The sequence below is a fragment of the Patagioenas fasciata genome, chromosome 15 (genome assembly GCF_037038585.1).
Source record: "Patagioenas fasciata isolate bPatFas1 chromosome 15, bPatFas1.hap1, whole genome shotgun sequence".
NCBI classification, from domain to species: Eukaryota; Metazoa; Chordata; class Aves; order Columbiformes; family Columbidae; genus Patagioenas; species Patagioenas fasciata.
In genome coordinates this window covers 545536-566301 of record NC_092534.1, presented here as the reverse complement: position 1 = coordinate 566301, position 20766 = coordinate 545536, and the positions used below count along the sequence as shown (strand labels likewise).

At 39.8% G+C, this 20766-nt stretch overlaps 1 protein-coding gene across 9 annotated transcripts in view; it reads right to left on the bottom strand.

Annotated features, from left to right (window-relative positions):
- SNX29 (sorting nexin 29) overlaps positions 1–20766 on the bottom strand; it is a 134158-nt gene that overhangs the window by 98743 nt on the left and 14649 nt on the right. For all 9 annotated transcript variants that reach the window (XR_011741504.1, XM_071815184.1, XM_071815191.1 and 6 more), the window contains exons 6-13: positions 19402–19472; positions 18310–18558; positions 15973–16336; positions 15188–15306; positions 11278–11356; positions 10688–10770; positions 3993–4056; positions 2613–2741 (exon numbers count right to left, since the gene is read on the bottom strand). Coding sequence is in view for 8 of the 9 variants with exons in the window: in XM_071815184.1 (XP_071671285.1) it covers positions 2613–2741; positions 3993–4056; positions 10688–10770; positions 11278–11356; positions 15188–15306; positions 15973–16336; positions 18310–18558; positions 19402–19472 (1158 nt within the window). In the remaining variant the exon portion in view is untranslated. The remainder of the gene's footprint in view (positions 1–2612; positions 2742–3992; positions 4057–10687; positions 10771–11277; positions 11357–15187; positions 15307–15972; positions 16337–18309; positions 18559–19401; positions 19473–20766) is intronic.

The window sequence follows — 20766 nt, the reverse complement described above, 5'->3', positions numbered from 1 at the left end:
AATAGCCAGATTGTTACTGGACGATTTTCTTTGATGTAAGTTGTTCGGAATATTACAATTGAGGAAATTTTTCTATTCAAGTCATGTGATCAATTGTTTTCAAGGTAAACAGTGAGATTTCACTATTACGAAATACCTGAAACCTACTTTCCTCTCACCACGTTTATTATACAGCACTTACAAAGCATTTCCAAAATTTCTGTTATTTCAAATTCTTCAGCTTGCCCAAATTCCTGGTTTAAAATTTTATTTATTTTTAAAAATTTACTACTCTTACTACTGCAGTAGCATCACCCACAGCACACCAAGTGAACCAACAAAACCTGGATTCCCATATAACTATGAGCAAATTTTCTTACGTGCTAAAAAATGAGTTGCAATGAAACATTAAAGAAATGCATCTGAAGTCCAAAATAACAGGTGACACAAGAAGTTGTTGTACCTAAGCAGCTCTCAACACTTTTTTTCATGTGACAAGGTAACCTGACTTTCTGAACAACTCACACAACATACTCAGTCTCCGTAGCAGTAAGAGAAATTACATAAACTTGTTTAAAAATAAGGAGTTAGCCTAAGGGAGCATCTCTTTAGATCTTGTTATAAAAGCTCCTTATCTATTCTTTAAGAAGGTATGTGCATGACAAATATCTGATTCACCCCTATGTCACTGCAAATTCTAAAACTGTGGGGGAAGTGAGTCAAAGAAATATGAATATATAATTCCTATAACCTGAAATGCAAATATTCAATGTGAAGTATTTGCATTGTTTCAATTGCCCTACATCACGTGAATGTCCAACTCACTTATGCATCTCTTTTTCCCTCCAAGGGAATAGTTTGCTTTGATGTGTCATCAAAAGCAGAATTAGTAATGTCCTAAATACTTTTTTAAAAAATATGTCAAGCTTTATATTTCTCATTTTCAGATACCAGCTCTGCTATGCAATGAAAAGCTTACAGGAGTCTCAGCTGTGGTACTTCATGACTGCCACCACGCACACAGAAAGTAAACACTGTGAGAAGGCACAGATTACTCACCTTATTTAACATTTAGGATGGGTTTGTTGTTTACTATACATGTGAATCATCCCCAAGGTCTTAGGCATCATAGGTTACTCTAGAGCTTATTGAGAATTGTAAGAAGAAAATCACACTATTACAGCAGCATTTACCCTCAGAAGTCTTCCTTAAGCTAAATCCCACTGAGACAAGGGGCAGGTAAAAATCCCTTTCTTTCAGCAGAGCTGTGGCACAAAGTCAAGCTGGAGGCAGGCGGGTGCTGGGCCAATGCTGGTTAACACCTTCGTCAGGGACCCGGCTGCAGGGAGACAGGGCACCCTCAGCAAGTTCACAGACAATGCAGAACTGAGGAGCAGCTGATACACCAGTCAGTTGTGCTGCAATTCAGAGAGACCTGGGCAGGCTGGAGAATCGGACTCAGGTGAATCCCTTGAGGTTTAAGGAGGGGGAATGCAAAGTTCTGCATCTGGGGAGGCACAGCCCTTGGCAACCAGATGTGCTGGGGGCTGGAAAAGCAGCTCTACAGAGAAGGATCTGGGACAACAAGCTGACCACAAGTCAGCAATGCAACCGTGGCAGCAAAGCAAGCCAACAGCAGCTTGCAGCGCGTTAGGAAAAGCATTGCCTGTGGGTCACTGCCAACTACACTGCCCAGAGGGGTTGCAGAGGGAGATATGAAAAAACCTCATGGGAAATGATCCTGAGCACCCTGTTCCAGCTGACTCTGTGGGGGGCTGACCCTAGCTGGACACCCAGTGCCCAAAGCTGCTCCATCACCCCCTCCTCAGCTGCACAGGGGGGAGAAAATGTCATGAAAGGTTGAGTGTGGAACTATGAAAGACACCTACCAGAGGAAATAGAGTGGAGCACAATTAAAATGAAATAGGCTCCAAATCAAGTCCTCACTGGCTGCAGATCTGTTCCCTCCTCGCCCCCTTACATTTCACAGCTGTATAATAGTTGAGGTTTGGAAAATAATGTTTGCAGACAGTGCTAGGTACTTCAACACCAGCAAGGCTATGGCATATCCAACAGAAGGAAAAGAAACAGGACAATGATATTGGGCAGACAGCAATATCGAGAATCACCCAAATATCAAGTAAAATAAAAATTTTTTAAAAGGGGTGGTTAAAACTGGACAAAATAGATACATAAAGAGAGAAAAGGCCTCTTACATTTACCTTACATATATGTATTCATTTGTAGCTAGTCTCATTATCTAACTGCTGCTACTTTCATGGCTTATGTTTCTTAATATTAGTCTAATTACTTTTTAAAATTAAACTTGATTTCATAAGTTCAGTTCACTAATAGTCTTTCCTCTGGAGCTGTAACAGTGGTTTTGCTAGCATTTTAAACTCTCACTTGGTATTAACACTTAACAAAAAGCACAGACCCACTGTATTTGTCAGAAAATCTCCCAAAGGTTTTTTCGGTTTAAATTCAAATGAAGTCCATGGTGGTTTTAGTCCTAGATCCCTTTTGTTCTTCTGGAAACTACACTTGTTGCAAATTTCTTTTTCGTGTATGCAGAGTTTCTGACTCCCTTGTCCCAGTGCTGCTCCTTTTGTGCCGCTGTGGGTGCTCCTCACCTGGCCAGGGCCTGGACCTTGCTGGCGTGTCGCTCCTCCTGTTCCGCCGCTCTCCGTCTCCAGTTGTCCATCTCCTGCCGCAGCGCTGCCGAATGCTCCATCTCGCCATCCAGCAGGTTCCTCAGAGACCTGGGAGGAGGCAGCAGCCCCTGTTAGAACACTGCAAACACTATCGAGTAATTAGAGGATACACTATGAATCACAGAGCAGGTTGCCTGAATTACACCATTAATGTCATCCCGAAGTTTCATTATTCAATGTAATAAATTCTGCTGATTTGATTATACAAAGATACGAAAAGTTACAAGGAAAAAGGACTCAATCAAAACAGTTGCGCTTACTATTAATTTGTATTACAATCTCATCAACATGCCCAAAGCACAACCTGGTATCTATTGTGCCACCATGCAGAAATAATTTATCATAGAAAGCAGCTTATAATTTGGTTTGTGCAAGCCCATACATCTCAGGAACAATCTATCAGCGATATATTTCCTAGCAAGAGCAAGAGACAGGTAGGGGTCTTGTCCCTGCTGAGAGCATTGCAACAGAGCTCTGCCTAACAGCCTGGATGAGACAGCACAGGGCAGCACGACACGCAACCACAAAGCCCAAAGCATCCCCATCCTCTGCCAAAAAACCCGCAAAGCCAAATGGAGCAATAACTTGCAGTTACTGGAGTGGGGAGGGTAAGAGACAGGAAAATGGGATCAGTTGGTAGTCTCAACATTAGAAAAAAAATAAACAAAAATTGAAGTATCTATAGGAAAATGTAAATTACCAAAACAATTCTACTATAGCATAACAAAAGTATCTCTTGAATACACCTGCATTTTCATTCATCTAATGATGTGTTCCAATAGACTAAATACCTAAAAAGTAGGTTTGATAGCATTTTAAATAAGTAACTTAACATTTTTACATTTACATCATCATTTTGCCCCAAGTGAACATAAAGACTCTCACAATGCCAGCCACTCCCAGCGCAACACTGTTAGACATCCTGCACCACTTCTGCAGCAGAAGGGAAAAGGAGATTTTCTGAATATTTGTCTGCAAACCAGCATTTACTCATTTGGAAAGCTATCTGAAGAGATCTTAAGAATCTTTTGGCTTTAAGGTTTGGGTTTGAAAACACTGTAACTGGCAAAAGCTCCCAAAATGCGAAGAGTAGTAGGTGACTCAAATTCAAAGGAAAAAGCTGACCTGCAAACATCACTCTTCGGTATCAGCTGTTCAATACTGAAGTATTAAGCTTACCTTTCGCAGAAAAATAATATAGTCCAAAGGATTACATGTAGCTTTACGCAAAGGACAGCTTGTATTAACGTTCTGGGGTTATTTAATTATAGTGGCTCTTGATTAGAAAAAGAAGACTACCTATTCTGTTCTTCCAGTTCATCCTTTCTATTCATCATGGCCACAATAGCTTGACGAAGTTCATCTAAAGAGAAGGGACAAAAAACAGATTAATTTCTGTGTGTATTTTTGCTCAGTTTAGATCTAAAAGTCATAGTGGCCCTAACTCAGCACCATGTTTAAGATGATGCCAACATCATTTGCTATTCAGCGAAGCGCACAAAATGCTCTTAATCTCATCACTAATCTGAGCAACCTTTCCAAAATGGTATTATTTAACACAGGATCATAAGTACTGATCAAATCAAGTCAGTCTGCAGCTGGTTTTGATACAAATGTTTCCAAGCCTGCCTGTGCCTGCAGCTGGTTTGTTTTAACCGCAGACACATGGGACACTGCACCTTCTCACTGCGTGCACACTGATGACAGACACTGTTACTTGTTCAACTTCTTCAAACTGCTTCTTTCCCCGCTATCAATTCTGCCACAGGAAACAGAACTATTCCAGCAGCCAGAGCAGATGCAATGGCATTGCTGCTCCATGACACTTCTCGAGCTCAGTCTCAAAGATGATGGGATTTCTGAATCCTGTAATTTCCTATAAAAACCTTTTTATCTCCTATAAATACCTTAAAAATACTTTCTGTATTTTTTTTTTAATTATGACAAAATTTTGGATTTTTTTAAGACTTCTTCAGGGTCAGCTTTACCGGTGACACCAGAATAGTCCAACACCGCACAGAAAAGTGTCAGCTCCAAGTGCTGCTGCACTGAGTCCTGCTATTATGGTTTTAGCATATAACTGTACAGTTGTACTATTACTATTTACTAGAAATTTACAGAAAATATGAGAACTTAGTTGTCTAATCTACAACAGATTCTGACTTCCAGATCTTCAACAAATACAGGAAATACAAATATTTGAATGGCTCCTAGCAAACATCATGATGGATACAGGTCCTATAACAAAACAAAGATCTTTGCCTATAAAGCTGAATTCAGAATCTTCCTCAAGAAAGCATCAAGCCAACGGCATTTTAAATATTTCACAAGTGTCATTAAAATATGACAATGCTTGATCTGAGCGAGCTGTCAGTATTTCTCTGACTCTCGATAAATAAAGCCGTTGCTGCTCAGACAAGTTGCTGTAGCGCTGGCTCTGCACTCCCGCTGAGGCGACGACCCTACAATAACTGCCTGTGTGCATACTTGAGTCTGTTTACATGTGTATTGATTTATTAACATTTAAACAATGAAGCTATTATAAGTTGTCTCAATTTTTCCCAATTTTAACAACCTATTCAAATTGTAACCTTAACTTGCCTAATAACTTTATCTTCTTTCCCTTATTCCAACCAGAACCTTCTGCATGAGTGACGAGCTGAAATCCCATCCTCTCTCACTCCCCTTTCCAACACACACATCAGTGAGTAGAGCATGAAAAGAAAATTCTGGTAAAGACTGTGGTTTGCAAAAAAGGAGAAGAAAAAAGCCTCTTGAAATAAAAGATGTTGAAATGCTTTTTATAATATTTCCATTGGCCTTATTTTTTCTGAAAGTTATAGAAATGACAACGTTGTAGAGACACAGCAACGCAGAAACTCCGAATTTCATTATTACATATAGGACAAAAAACCAGCGCTTAATTTAGGACCACAAAAGCAACCACACTTGATAACTCCGTATTTCTTGCTAACTTAGGTCGAGTACAGTAGCAAAGAAGACGTGGCAGAAGCACCAAGAGAACCAACAGGTCAGGGTTGAGAGCGCAGGCTCCGAGGGCTGCCCCGTCACTGCCCCGTCACTGCCCCATCGCTGCCCCATCGCTGCCCCACTCACACTTCTGCTTGCCCTCATCAGTACTCCAGAGTCCTATTTCCCCTCAGTTCCTCAAAACAAAGACAAAACCTATATCGCTCATCACCAACACTTCTTTAACCTCCGCATGCAAAGTACATATAAAGGAGTCAAACGTTCACTAGTGCAATTAAATAAATAAGAAGTTACCAAGAAAAATATCAGAAGCCAATTTAATCTTTTGATTCACGTAACTGAATGGAACTAGGACACCATCCTACTTAATTCAGGCGTAACATTCGCAACTTTCAAAAAACGTAATTTCTTGCTCTCACTTATGCTTCTCGAAAAATTTGAGCAGCGCTTCAGAACAGTCAGCGAAGACAAATACAGTAAACCCAGCATCCGGCCCTGCAGCACGGTCACCTCACCTCGCTCCCAGCAGCCTTCTGTCTCATTCGTGGGGTGGGTTGGAAGAGGGAAGAAATAATCAAAAATAATCAGGGTTGTAGCAGTAACCATAAATCGGGCATTTTCTGACTTCCGGATTTCACAGCCTCAACCTTTCTCTCCCTCTTCTTGCCTTTTTTCCTTTTTTATTTTTTCCTTTTTCTTTTCCTTTCCTTTCCTTTTCTATAAAACAGTGGGTGGATGGCCCAATACACCCACTTCAGAAAACACTCTGATATCAGAGTTCATGTGCTACTTCTGAGTTGCTTTGTGCTTGAGATGTCATCTGCATTCTGTGAAGTAACATTAACTGAAAGAGACACACTGCTGTTACTAATGATCAGCCTTCAACACCAACACAGCTAAAATTCAAGTGATAATCAGCGTTTCATAAAGATATAGTAAGATAATTAGTGAAGTCTTTCAAATTATTATCTTAAGAGCTATTTTTCCAACGACTTCTTAAAAAAAGGATTTCCATGTGCAAACCAATAATTCCAAGCCAGGTGCTTCTTTATCAGTAAAATAACATAAAACTCAAGGAATGTATTTCCATATTAAACCTCACTTTTTAAAGCACAAAAAAAAAAAACTTTTATTGTGGAAATTAATCTGTAGCGCCTAATTACTAAAAAGCAAATATTTGCTCTAGAACATTTTTATTTCACTTCCATACTACACGCAAATCAAGCTTCGATAAAACATTTCTAAGGCTGCATTCAGAGCATGGAATACATAAAACTTGCCATGCTTGAAGAGTCACCTGCCCAGCCACCTCCAGAACAGCCAGGAGCCTCCCAGCTCTGGTGCTGTCTCACCAAGGATGGGCCCAGTATGATTTTTAAGCGCCTGTTCTAAGCAGGAGCTGTCCAAGGTTCTCTGGGTGTGCACAAGGTCCCCCCGCACTGCTCCGCAGCCGCAGAGAACAGCAGCCTGGGAACAGCCCACAGGACCTTTGCTGCTTTCCTGAGTGCAGACTGACACAGATAATTGTGGAGACAAAGCAAACATCCAGCAGAGCAGTGACATCTTCAAGCCTGACCTTTCCAAACATGCTCCCTAAGCTGCCTGCACGGGCACTGCCCATCAAGGCTTTATTTACTGCTCTAAAATCTTGTAAATATTATCCTATCATATCACTATCAATAGGGCAATTCTTAGCAGGAAATAAATGAGGCAATACAGTGTTGGCCTTCTAGTGTACAGAACAGTCCTGACCAAAAAAGAAATCTGAAAGATGAACTGCAGCTTCTTTTCTCAATGCTGAAACGTATGCAGCCTCTTTCCACAGCTGTGCTGCCAGGGAAGCCACAGAACCCACTATCTGAAGCATTTAGAGGAAAAAGTACAAAAATATCCACCTTATTTATTCACACAGACAGGATACAAATATGATATACAGGTTTGATTATTCAGTCATGTTCTTCAGTCCTCATAAAAACCGGGGGGTTTCTCCAGAATATATGAAAAAATATGGAGTAATATACAGTGCTATAACCTTCGCTTACCTCTGTGGTCAAGCCAGCTTTAAAAACTGAGGAAAATTATAGTAGAAAAAATAAGTTCCCAATTATTTACTAAAAAAGTGCCTTACTAAAAGGTCCATTGTACGAAGGACGTAAATAGCATCCTAGTAAAGAGGGTTGTAAAGAAGGACACAAGTAGCATCCTTCGAAATGGAAAGGTTTGGAACTTCATTTTATTCCACTGCAAAACCAGCATGGGGAGAGCTGTGCTGGCGGGACAGGCTTCCTGCTGTAAAACAGGGCTGGAAAGATTATCTCCCATCAACAATAACTGGAGCAGGCATAAAGTCGCCGTCATCCAAATATGATAAAATAAATACCATTTTTTTTAAACTGGAAATGTCAGAATAGGCGCATAAATATAAAACTTCTGACAAACTTAATTCTTTGTAAAATTGGTTATAAGACGTAATGATCTGTAAAACAGTGCAAAATTTCAAATGATGTCTAATATACACAGCAAAACTCTGACTCCACGGACTAATATTTCTCTTGAGTGGTATTAGTATTTTTGGAGATGCATCTGCTGCTAAGTTAACCTAAACCTTACCAAAGCATGGGACATGCATTCAGGAAAATTATTCAACATGGCAGAAATTCTGAATCACAGCTTCTTATAACTTTCCAGCCTGCCTATCAAAAGAACCAAGAGAAAGCTGGTATTATACAAGTAAACTGGAAAGGAAGCAGGAAGAGAATAGATTAAAAAAAAAATCATTTCAGGCTTAGTGTTTTGAAGCAAGAAGCACAAAATCCCAGTCACTGGAGACCTTGCAGCTTTTCTCACTGCACTAGTGCACTCCAGTTTTCTTGCCTGATGTGTTAGAATTAGTTGCTATGCAACCAAGCTGTAAGCTTCACCATTTAATAATTCTTCTGCTAATTGCAATACAGAAAAAGACGTTCAGTTTCTGGCTTTGTTATAGCCTGGAATTCTTCCTGTATGGAGAATCTATGGCCAACAACAACGAACTGGAAAGAAGCATTTTTCTACAAAGGTATTAACTTACATGTATAGTCAGTTGAATTTTACTTACAATGATAATTATTTACTAAGCGTTCTACTGGCTTTAGAGATTTGTTTTGACATAGTTCCCCCCCTTCCCTCAACTAAAACCTTCTCTGAAATACGGAACTAATGACAGCGTATATGCTTCTCTTGATCCTATGGTCCATTTCATTTACAAATCGAGCACCAGGAACTGAAAAATCTCAAGATTTCCTTTCTATTTTATAGCTGTCTTAACTACACATAGGGACTAACAGAGCAACTGATGGAGACCAATTGCAGCCCCTGCTGGTACCTAATACCTCTACAAAACAATAAAATCAATAGGGTGTGCTAAAATCACAGTTTCCCATTAAAATCCTATTACTGAAAAACAGAATAAAAAAAACAAAGAATGAAAAGATATTGTAGTAATAACATGAGCGGAGAATACCCAGTGACCAAAGTATCACAGTAACTGCAACAGTAACTCCACCTATACCTTCCCTTACGTCAATTAAAAGTCTCAAACTAGTTTCCTGCTACAATAAAGGAGCAGCTGAGGGACGCGGGGGTTCAGCTGGAGAACAGGAGCTGAGTGGACACCTTCTGATCTCCGAACTGCCTGAAAGGAGCTTGGAGCATGGAGGGTGTTGGTCTCTTCTCCCAAGTAACAAGTGACAGGACAAGAGGAAATGGCCTCAAGTTGTGCCAGGGGAGGTTGAGGTTGGATATTAGGAAAAAATTCTTCCCAGAAAGGGTTTTTGAGCATTGGAACAGGCTGCCCAGTGGTGGAGTCACCATCCTGGAGGGGTTTACAAGGCGTTCAGACGAGGTTCTCAGGGACACGGGTCAGTGCCAGAGCTGGGTTATGGTTGGACTCGGTGATCCTGAGGGCCTCTTCCAACTGAAACCATTGCATGATTTTATGATTCTGAGAAAGGGTTTTTCAGCAGGCCCATGGCCCATGTCACAGCCTGGAACAGCACCTGGTAAAAATGTGTGGTCCACTTCCTTTAGCATACGGTGACACAGACATCATTTGAACATGACACTAGAACATGAGATTACAGTATCTATAGGGTTCATTCATTTTCACGATTGCATAAATCAATTTCAGAAAATAAACTTGGCTTCTTCGCTTCTAACTTCCCAAATGTCATGATTTATAATTTGTGCATATTTCAATTTATAAAAAGAAACAGACACACACCCCAGAGCTTTAGGAAGAATCTATATCCAAAAACCGTCTGTATAGTGAGGAAAAAACACCATACTGGCTTACATGTTTAGAGAGCTAGTCAGCTGAACAACTAAGTCTCTATTCTACAAGTTTATGTGAAGAAAAAATATTAAAGACGGGGTAAACAAACTGCCTGTATTTCTACTGATCTCCTTCTGCAGCAAAGGCTATTTTTTCCTGTCCAGCTCAACTCTTAACACCACTGAAAATACAACTATACTCCACCTTAATTAAATTTTTGCTTACGAAAGCAAATATTTATGTTTGGAGCAGATTTCCGTATCAAAACACAGACTGAGCATACACAGAAAGAGTTCCAAGTTTCTAGGAATGCCAACTAGGCATTAATGAAAGAATGCAAAACAAGTAAGATTGTATCAGAATCAACCATTTCCAGTGTTGGCAGAGCTTGCAGAGATTTAAAGATTTTAATCAAATTAAATCATTATTGTTCATTTAACTACTCAAGCTGCATTTAGTATATGGAGGACAACGAGAAGCTAACACCATTCCAGCTGCAACGAACCCTAACCTGAGATCTGCCAAGTCACAAATCGTTTTAGAGCAGTCATTGTTAATGTGGCCAATATGGCAAAAATGAAGTGCCGTATGCCCCTCTAAAGAGATCTTCCTGAAATAAAAACAGAAATGAAGAGTTATAGAACTTTCAAAGTTAATGCCATCACTCTAGATACATCAAGGAAGTACTTACTAACTGTCATGGATTCTGGCACAGTAGCTGAAGGCAACACGTTGCTTAAAGTATTCACTGGAGCTGGAGGGCTGACTTCCACTCTAGTCATCAAAGTACAACACCATCAATAAACGCACACAAAATCCTGAATTCAAAACTTCAGAAAAAAGCATGCTAGAAACTAAAATTGTCACCATATTCACTCGCATTCAACCAGCTTATGTTTAATTATCCTTTAACATATTTGTTGTGAGCCTGATTTGAGAATACACACAAAAAGATCCAAATCAACAGGCCATGGACAATGCGGTAAACAAGAACATAAAAACCCACATAAAGCCTATTTTCAAAACCAGGAGGCTAAGTCTGCCTGTCATTCCACAGGACTACATGACTTCTTCAAGAAAATTAGGAAAAAGTTCAACATATGAAACGATGTAAAAAGGGAAACATAGACTTTCACATTTGTCTTTCCAAACATCTGCAAAAGTACCGTGATGAGTAGTTTGTTTTCCAGTACGGAGCAGTGATCCATCATGTAACAACAATAAGTTGACAGCTATACAGTGAAGATTTTTTTCTCCTAAGAAAACATTCTTAACATGTACCTGTAAGGAAGATCAGATCTTCTTGGAACCAGTTCTACCGCGTGAACATTTTCATGCCCCTCTCCATTCTCCAGGTTATCTAAAGTAGAACACACAGGCATTAGCTTTCTTCAGTTAGCAGCACTTATAAAATAAAAACAAAACCAGAAGGAAGAGAATAACATCTTTAAGTAGAAATACTCATCTTTACTAAAGTATTTAAACACTTTAAATTCTTTCACCAAGGTTAGCTTCTGCACATTCACCCTGAATGGCAGCAGGATTGTAAAGTCACTTAGGAACACAGCCAGCAGTTTAGAAAAAAATATAATGTTGCACAATTCCTAAATTAGTCTTTGGATGTACATTTTACGCTGATAACAATGGTGCGAAGCTAGGAAGAGACTTCTTACTGAAGTTATTTTTGCCAGCCCCAGAATTTTAACCACCACATGGCACCTGGCAGTCATTACAAATCTGTTTGTGACTTGCAGGCAAAGAATTTGTGGTCAGTCCCCAGTACATGAACCCTTGCAAACACCCCGGCCCTTCACGCACTCCCACCAGAGCCCCGGGGCTTTTCTCTGGCTTCTCATGCCTTTGTACCGAGCATCGGCAATCAGGCAGACAGACGTAGATATATATATTTTTTAAAAGCAAAGATAATATCCATCTGTCCACAGATCCATAACTGTCGGGATCAAAATGCACTCACCACTGCACCTGTCATTAAGGCAGTTCAGGTGGAAAGAAACAAAAATCACATTTTATTGATGTCTTCTGCATCACATTATGCAAGGGTTACAAAGTCACCTGTCCCGGTTTTGTTAAAAACAAGTTTCTCTTTTAGTGAATTTTTGCCTGTCAGCTAAAGCCTTCATATTAGCTGCATTTTCCTGGAGAACCCAACACATGTTTTGGTTAAACCTAGCAATGGAATGCAAACTTATTGATAAGCACGGATGGACATCTCCCAAGAGGGGCAACGAGAAACTGATGACTGAGAGACTGACCAACGGTGTATGACATTCCATTCACGTGAATACTTCATATAAAAGTGGGAGATCACGAGGATCTCGTTCCCCTTTTTTTCCCTTTTTCCTTCCCTTCTGCTTATGGCGACATTAGGAGAGGACCTTGCTGGTCGTCCCTGCGAACGGAGGCCAGTGAGAGACTGAATCCAGCTCCGGTTGGCTACAGAGTCTAATCCAGGACTTTGGGTGCTGGCTCTGCAGTTGCTGAGACTTACAAGATTGGTTTTGTATATTTTGTGTTATTTTCTCTATTCTTATTAGTAGCATTAGTAAAACATCTTTAACTTTCCCAACTCTCTTCTCTCTGTCCTTCTTTCCCTCCCGATCGCCTGTCCTGAGTGGGAAGGGGGGAGAGGGAGGGGAAAAAGGGGGAGGTGGGGGGGAGAGGAGGTTGACAATACATCTGCCAGGGTTTGATTGTCACCCCGCAATCCTAACCCTCGACATCACCGTAAAACAATCCTAAAATCATGGACTAAACTAGCACAGAATTTAAAAAGCTGGAGTTCTAGAAAAAACGTTATTGGGAATTACAGTTATTTCAGAATGACTATGGAGGAGAAAGCTCATTTTTTTAAGCTGTAGAGTTTACTGAAGCTCAGTTCCTAAAATGCATACTCCATTCTTGCTCCAAGCAACTGAATTTTGACTTGAGTTTTCTTATCACTAGGTACATGGAGAGGTATGCCCTGACACATCCCTGAAGCACTGCAACAATCTCTATTAAGACATATAACAAAATATTGGGTTACTCTATATATTTTACAAGAACTCATTGAGCATGTTTTAACAAAAATGTTGGCATAATAATAGTGAGAGTGGCAGCTCCCGGGCTGACCCGCACGCAGCAGCAGCTGTCCCAGCTCACCCAGCACAGCGGAGCTCAGGCCGAGCCCAGGGCTGCCTGAGCCAGCGCTGCATCCAGCAACGGTCACAACAACTCCGTCCCACCGCCCGTGCAGACAGGAACCTGTGTTACAGCGTTCAGTCTGCTGCAGTCCGCAAACACCGACAGATCTAGAGTCCTTCTCTAACAACTGCTGTGTAAGATTTAAGAGAACACGATGCCACAAACTACATAATGTCGTCTTAATCCACTTCTTCATAAACTCAAAAATGTAGGAGTACAAGAAAAAAAGAAATACTTATTTTTTTAACCACTGGCATCTCTTAAGAGGTAAAGTACGCATATTAAAATACAGCAGAGGGCAGTACAGCATTATTTTACAATTCACACTTTTCACGGGCCTTCAATTAACGGTCCATTTATACTCTTGGCACATATAAGGTATATGCAAAAAGTATGAAATATTTTACAACAAAACCATTATTTGAATGCCACTGAGAAGTTTTTTAGTGGTCACCGAAATGAGAATACAGTCCCAAAGTTTTACAAAAGCAATCTTTTATGAACTGCTAGCAAAATATTAACTTAGAGGGGTGGTGTGGGGGTGGCAGGTGGAAGTATTTTGTTTTCAGTGCCAATATAGATACTAGGAAAGCATCAGGTCTTCTTTTCCATACCTTTAACCATTTTCACTGCTTGCTTCAAGATCTTCTCCAAACGGTCCACATCATTCTCGAAGTGCAGCACCCCAAAATACAAACCACACTGCGGCTGAGCCAGCCCAGAGCCACCCGAGCAGATACTGACAGATGACACTTTCCTTTCCGTGTGTTTGTGCAAACTGCTTTTACTGCCAAAGCACAGCCCTGCAAATTCACTATCAGCTGTGACCCACCACAGTGAGTCTCCTCCAGAAAACAATGTGAGGATTAAAAGTAAGATATGAGCTGGCAATTGGTGCTCGCAGGCCAGAAGGCAAATCTTATCCTGGGCTGCATAAAACAAAGCACAGCAAGTAGGCTGAGGGAGGTGATTCTCCCCTCTATTTTGCTTTCATGAGACCCCACCCTGAAGACTGCATCCAGCTCTCGGATCCACAGCACAAGAAAGACATAGACCTGTTAGACGGGGTCCAGAGAGCCACAGAAATGATCAGAGGCTGGAACAGCTCTGCTATGAAGAAAGGCTGAGAGAGTTGGGGTGTTCAGCCTGAAGAAGGCTCCAGGAACTCACTGCGGCCTTTCAACGTATAAAAGTCGGTTTATATGAAAGATGAAGAGACTTTTGACCATGGCCTGCAGTGATGGGACAAGGCGCAATCGTTTTAAACTGAAAGAGGGGAGATTTAGGTTGGATATAAGGAAGAAAATTTTTTTGTGATAAGGGTGGAGAGAGCCTGGCCCAGGTTGGCCAGAGAGGTGGTGGATGAACCATCCCTGGAGACATCCCAGGCCAGGCTGGACGGGGCTCTGAGCAACCTGAGCTGGTGAAGATGTCCCTGCCCATGGCAGGGGGTTTGGACTAGGTGACCTTTGAAGATCCCTTCAAACCCAAACCATTCTATGATTCCCGTATCCTCTTCTGCAGAAGTATTCCTTAGCCAATCATTCCTCATCCTGTATATAAATAGATAACAGCTTCTATTGAACTGCATCCAATATTTGATACTTTCTCCAATCTGTCAAGATTAATTTGAATTCAAACTCTCAAACACACTTGCAGCTCCCTCCACCTTAGTGATATCCAGAAAATGAATAAGGGTACTTTCTATTCAACCATCCTAAACATTAATAAAATACCATACAAGATCACAGCTTAATCCCAACAAAAACTCTGGTTTATTCTGACATCAATAAATAATCCTCAACTAAATATCTACTCAAATCAAGAACTCTGATTCAGATCCAGAATAAACTGTAATTGAACCTCCCATCCCAGTTGTGCAATATCTCCTATGTCCTTACAATCCCATTATTTCTCACAACTGTCCCTCCCATGTTAGAACTTCTGTTATGAAGTTTGCTGGAATTTGCTACATTGAAATCCCTACCTGTTTGGGAGTAAGAGCCAACAGCACTGACAGGAAATAGAACATCCGAGTCATCATTCAGGACCTGCAGCGGAGTCCAAGTGCACATCTGAGAATCGCATGACCCTAGTTCATGAGGCCTAGATTTAAAAAAAAAAATACAAAGAAAACAACCTATTTATACAGTCAATGCTTATCTTTCTTCCAGAGGTACCACAAATCTTCATTTCAATCTGCCTGCCCATTTCTTGGTTCAGACATACATAAATTCATTAAATATCAGACCACTCCAAAGCAGACAAGGTAAACGCTGCTTGCCTCTTTTTCTCCAAAGGGATTTCTGTGTCAAAAATAAAGAGGGCATATTAGTATCTAAAATTATTTTTCTCTCAGTTGTGTCTTAACTATCTACTCTGATGATAACAGGCTTACTCTGCGTAAAAGACGGGCTTTTACTGTGAAGCCAAAATAGAGTTAATATCATACTATGAACAAGAAAACTTCAAACAGGTGAGTGTTATAGCCTGCCTATATCATGCAAGAATTTCAACAACTGAGAACTTCAAGTAGAACAAGCCTGAAACCTCAAAATTTGGGGTTTCAGTGTAACTTAGAGGCAAAATCCCATCACCACAGTGGCCCAAATGGTTTAAACAATGGAAAACGGGAAAAAAAAGAGAGGAAAAAAAATATAAAATGTATAGATCAGTTAGTTCCATACATCTGCCAGTATTCCTGAAGGAAGGAGAGGGTGGGACAGGGGGAAGCACAGAAAATTTACTACTGGCGCCTGCAACACTACTTACTTTTCAGAAGATTCAGTTTCACCTTCTGTGTCTTTATTTCCTAATACTTTTCCATATAGGTCATCCTCATCTTCATCATCGATGCTCTTCACATCTAGTTTCTGGTATTCGTACTCTCCGTTCATGAACACCGAATTGCTCCTCCACGAATGGTCACTTTCATTCCCGTTCCAGCTTCTTCCGACGGTGCTTTCGGATGAGGGCAACAGAAAACCCGAAGTTCTGTCTACACTCTCCTCTGAACTTTCTCCAGTAGTCAACGTCTTTGTGGCATCCCCCAAATTTTGCTCATCTTCCTCTTCATCAAATGAGATAATGTTTGTCACTCTCTTCTTCTTTTTTCGATCTTTTTTATATTTCAAATCTAAAACCAACATAAAGGTTCACATAGTTTACAAAAGAGAAACAATGTAATACACTTCTTTTTCTTAGAACTCATATACTACATGAGTTTAGTAAAGAAAAAGTAAACACTTAGATCTACAAGGTGTTTCATTATCTTTCCGTACATGAGCTTATAAATCTTCAATTACCATCTTTACTTACATAATTCAGATTTTAGAACATATTTTTGAGGTGCATTCACAACAGTATTCAATTGGAACTGGAAAAAAAAATTCAACAAACTTATAAAATGAAATGTAAAAGAAAGCCTTCCCGTCACCTTCTCCCACAGAACGCGGGTAACGGATACCGCAGAGCACGTCCACACAGCAGAAAAAACACAAAATGCTTCTGGGGAGAAACAACTAAAAATAACAAACTCCCAACACAAACTAAACTCACAACTTGCAATCAAATAAAGTGAATTTTGTCTATATTCTGGAAATTCAGTAGCCAGCTCTCAGAAGAAAAAATTTCGCTTGCTCACTCGCTCAGCTAATTAGCTCTTGGTCTGGAAATAAACTCTCTCTGATTACTTCACATCTATGCTGTAACAGCACTTATTTTTAAATTATTACCTATTCCCACTGATTCCACTGTGCACATGAGGCTAAATGACCTCGCAAAGCTGAAGCACTCTAAGAAAGATCAGAAATTTACCCACCAAGACAACTCACACCGGGCCTAAACTGCTGTTGTTTAATTCAAGTGCAGCTGCTCTATACCCACAAAACACATTAACATACTCCTAAGAGTAAAAGGACAGTAAAACTCACTCTGGATGCAAACAGAATTCCATCCAAGAACATAGACTTTAATGAAAACATCTGACTTGCTCTAACACTCGACATACAATGGCATTTGAACAAACGTCATTTGTTTAAGTGACACTTTATTTGAGTTGTACATGACACATCCTGTATACACATGTACTGGACACATACATCGTGCTGTCGAGTCATGTGCAGTATGTGCTCAATTATTCTGTTCTTTCATCTTGCAAGTCTATTCTATACTAACAAAGTTATCGCAAGTCAAGTATCACCTATTATTTTAATCTCATTTAAAACGCTAAACAACAAAAGCTTTCCTGCAAGTTTGTTTTGAAAACTGTATTTTGAGACAAAGTCTGTTTTAAATGCCGATAAAAAACAGATTTCACCTCAACTTCTATTCCCACCAGACAGCATTCACATGTTAAAGTCAAAACTCAAACCTTGTTTCTTCATTGAAAAACACATAAGTCCCAGAATCTCCTGCAGTTTTGCACCTTTACGAAGCAAAACATTCTTTTACCTCAACTTCTGGAAATAAAGATGACAAAACATTCCTTTGCCTTTTTGGGAACTCAAAATGTATAATGAAAATCCCATTTTAGTTGATCAATTTCAAATTACAAGAAATTAAAACTTTGGCTCTTTATTAGTAACTAACATCCTACAAACTAGTTGCACCACTAACACATTTAAAGGCAAAAAGAATGCATGAGTCAATTCTCCTTTGTGGTAATAACCCACTTCATTTAGGAATTCAGACTGCAAACATGGGCGCTGCTTGAAGAAGATCACATGCTAAGATTTTTATCTGATATATAACAACAGATATATGGCAGAAACTGACCGATAAAGTGTCAAAAGAAAACATACTAAAAATGAAAAATCAAGAAATTGAAATTTAGGTCACAAGCAAAGCACTTTGCCAATAAGACAGTTTAGCTTCCCTCTCACAGTGAAACCAGAAAGCTACAATACACGTTTATCATCCAGTACTCGCACTAGTATTTCTAAAATCTCATAATTCTATTTCACACTCAACTGGTTTGTATGTGTAGTGCACTTAGCTTCAAGGTTTTGGTTCCATAATAGCGCATTAAATTTAATTGAAAACGTTATTTAAACACACTTAAATATTTTCCGTCTTTCTGAACAACACTACCACTGCAAAAATGCTCACCAGCATTGACATTCTTTGAGAGAACAGGGAGAGGGTCGGTGTCTGGGTCGGGTTTGATCAGAATGGAGACGGCAGACGATGCGGTTATCTCTCGAAGAAGGCTGCTGACACCTTGAGTGGATTCTTTCAATAATGAGGTGACGTTTTGTGTCGATTCCTTTAACAAATCAGACACGGTAGGTGTGCATTTGCTCTGCCCATTTAAATCTTTATTATCAATGTTGATCGCAAAAAGAATGGAGTTCAGACCTTCAGATAAAACAGGGAAAAAAGAACAAAAAGCCACTATACACATCATACAAACGTTACAAACGTTATAGAACCTAAGAATTAACAATGTTGTGATGCATAAAACATTTTTCCCAAAAAATTTCCCACAACTCTCCATGCATGAATTCTTATTCTTTCAGTTTTAGATTATATTCAAGCTGATGCAATCAGTTCTGAACTTACCTTGAAGGCTGCTCAGCTGCACACGAAATAAGCAGTAAGCACTGTGAGCTCGTTTATTTCTAACCTTTTATTTAAAACCATTTCAGTGCAACTTTAATACTTGTTGGTTCTTATATTCTATTAAGAAAAACTTCTGTGAACCCTATCTTGTAGAACAAAGCATGTGACCATTTACCTGGGAAAATGGGTGTAAAAGGTAATAATACATCACTTCTGTGGTCAAACTCCAGAAAAATAAATTCTGTGCTATTATTCCTTCCTCTTAGTCTCCTCCCATGGATTTACCTATAATTTGGGTGTTACTACAGAAGCCTATCATTGCTCTCTTCTACTCAGGAATAAATCACTTTGTTTTCTCTAAATCGGCTAGATTTTTTAAGAAGCTCGCCTGGACTGATGAAGAGTTAGAAAATTCACGTGAAAGATTTTTGAACTGTAGGAAGGCCAGATCCAGTCTTTTAACAGTTCACCAATTCACAGCATAAACTGGCACAACACCTTGACTGTTCACCCTGAACATGCGTCTGCCACACGTTCTCCACTTTAGCAAAGAGCGTGTTAGAGAGGCTCCTCACAACCAGAAACATCTCAAAATGAACTTGTTTTCCCAGAACAGCACCATTGAAGAGAAAGTCTTACCAGCTGCCATCGTAGGGACCATACTAGAACGTTCTTCATCCATCATGAAAGACCAGTCTTCATAGAAGACACTATCATTTTGAAAGGGGACCAAAAAGAAAAAAATATGCAGTCCTATATTAACATATATTCCACTTCTTAAAGACATTAAAACTCTGAAAAATAAGTATGAGCATACCAACAGATCAAATTCTCTATCACAGTAACTCCCTGAAGCCCTGAAATATACAGAACTGCCTGAACAGTTATCAAATAAGTGCTAAACAGTACTTCATTTTCAGTCTTAGCTCTGCAATTTTTTAATGAGAAAAAAGCCACTAAGGGCAAGGAGGTTCATACTACATTAGCAGTCACAATATTTCACTACACCTATTGCCATACTGCAGAGATGTTTTTAAATAGCTACAGCTGACTATCATTACCAAGCCATTTTATAAATTGTTAGAATACATGAACACAACCAAAACGATCCAATTCACCTTGAGCAACTTGCTGTAGCACAGGATGTCCCTGCCCACAGCATGGGGGGGCTGGACAAGCTTTAAGGTCCCTTCTGACTCCATCCATTCCATTATTCTATGAATCAGGGATCAGTTCAAATATCCCAAAACACATCAACCACCCTAGAGTCCACTAGGAATTCAGATGTAAGAAAATTCAGTTAACATAGAAGCAGATAGCAAGAAAACCCTCAACCTGTATTTAACAAGTCTGATACATTCATTTAAAAGTTTACAAAACAGACAAGAATTGGGGACATAAACTGAGTCTGTAAACCTCATTTGAACTGGGATAACACTTCAATCGTAAATATTGTGGAATAAGCCTTTTTAGAAATAATATTTCATGTCCAATGCAGAAAGGGCTGATAATGCTAACACTGTGTAAGTATTGCTACAAGCACAAGACTAATTAGTGGCACAGAAATCCAAGTCACTAATTTCCTCACAACGGTTTTCAGGGTTTTTTTTCCTTTGTTGTTTCATATGTCTTTATTTGATTTCAAGCTTTCTTGCAAGTGTCCTGGTTTTGTTAAAAACCAGACTGGTTCTCTTCCGGTGATTTTTCTCTCAGCTCAGTTCTCCTATGTGACTGTACTTTTCTGAGTTTTAGCTGCATATTTCTCCTAGGATGCTGCACTCGGTGCTGACAAGAGACCAACGGAATGCTGAAGAAGTTCATGTTTAGATTTATTCCTATGGTAGCTCAGAAAGACTGATAAGTTTTCCCACGTTCCATTGTGAGAGGGGCATGTTTGAGGAGGGGTGGATGAACAGGTGACTAGAACTGACCAGCGGAAGTATTCCATCCCATAATCGTCATACCCCCTATATAAGAGGGTGATCACGAGGGTCACTCTCTCTT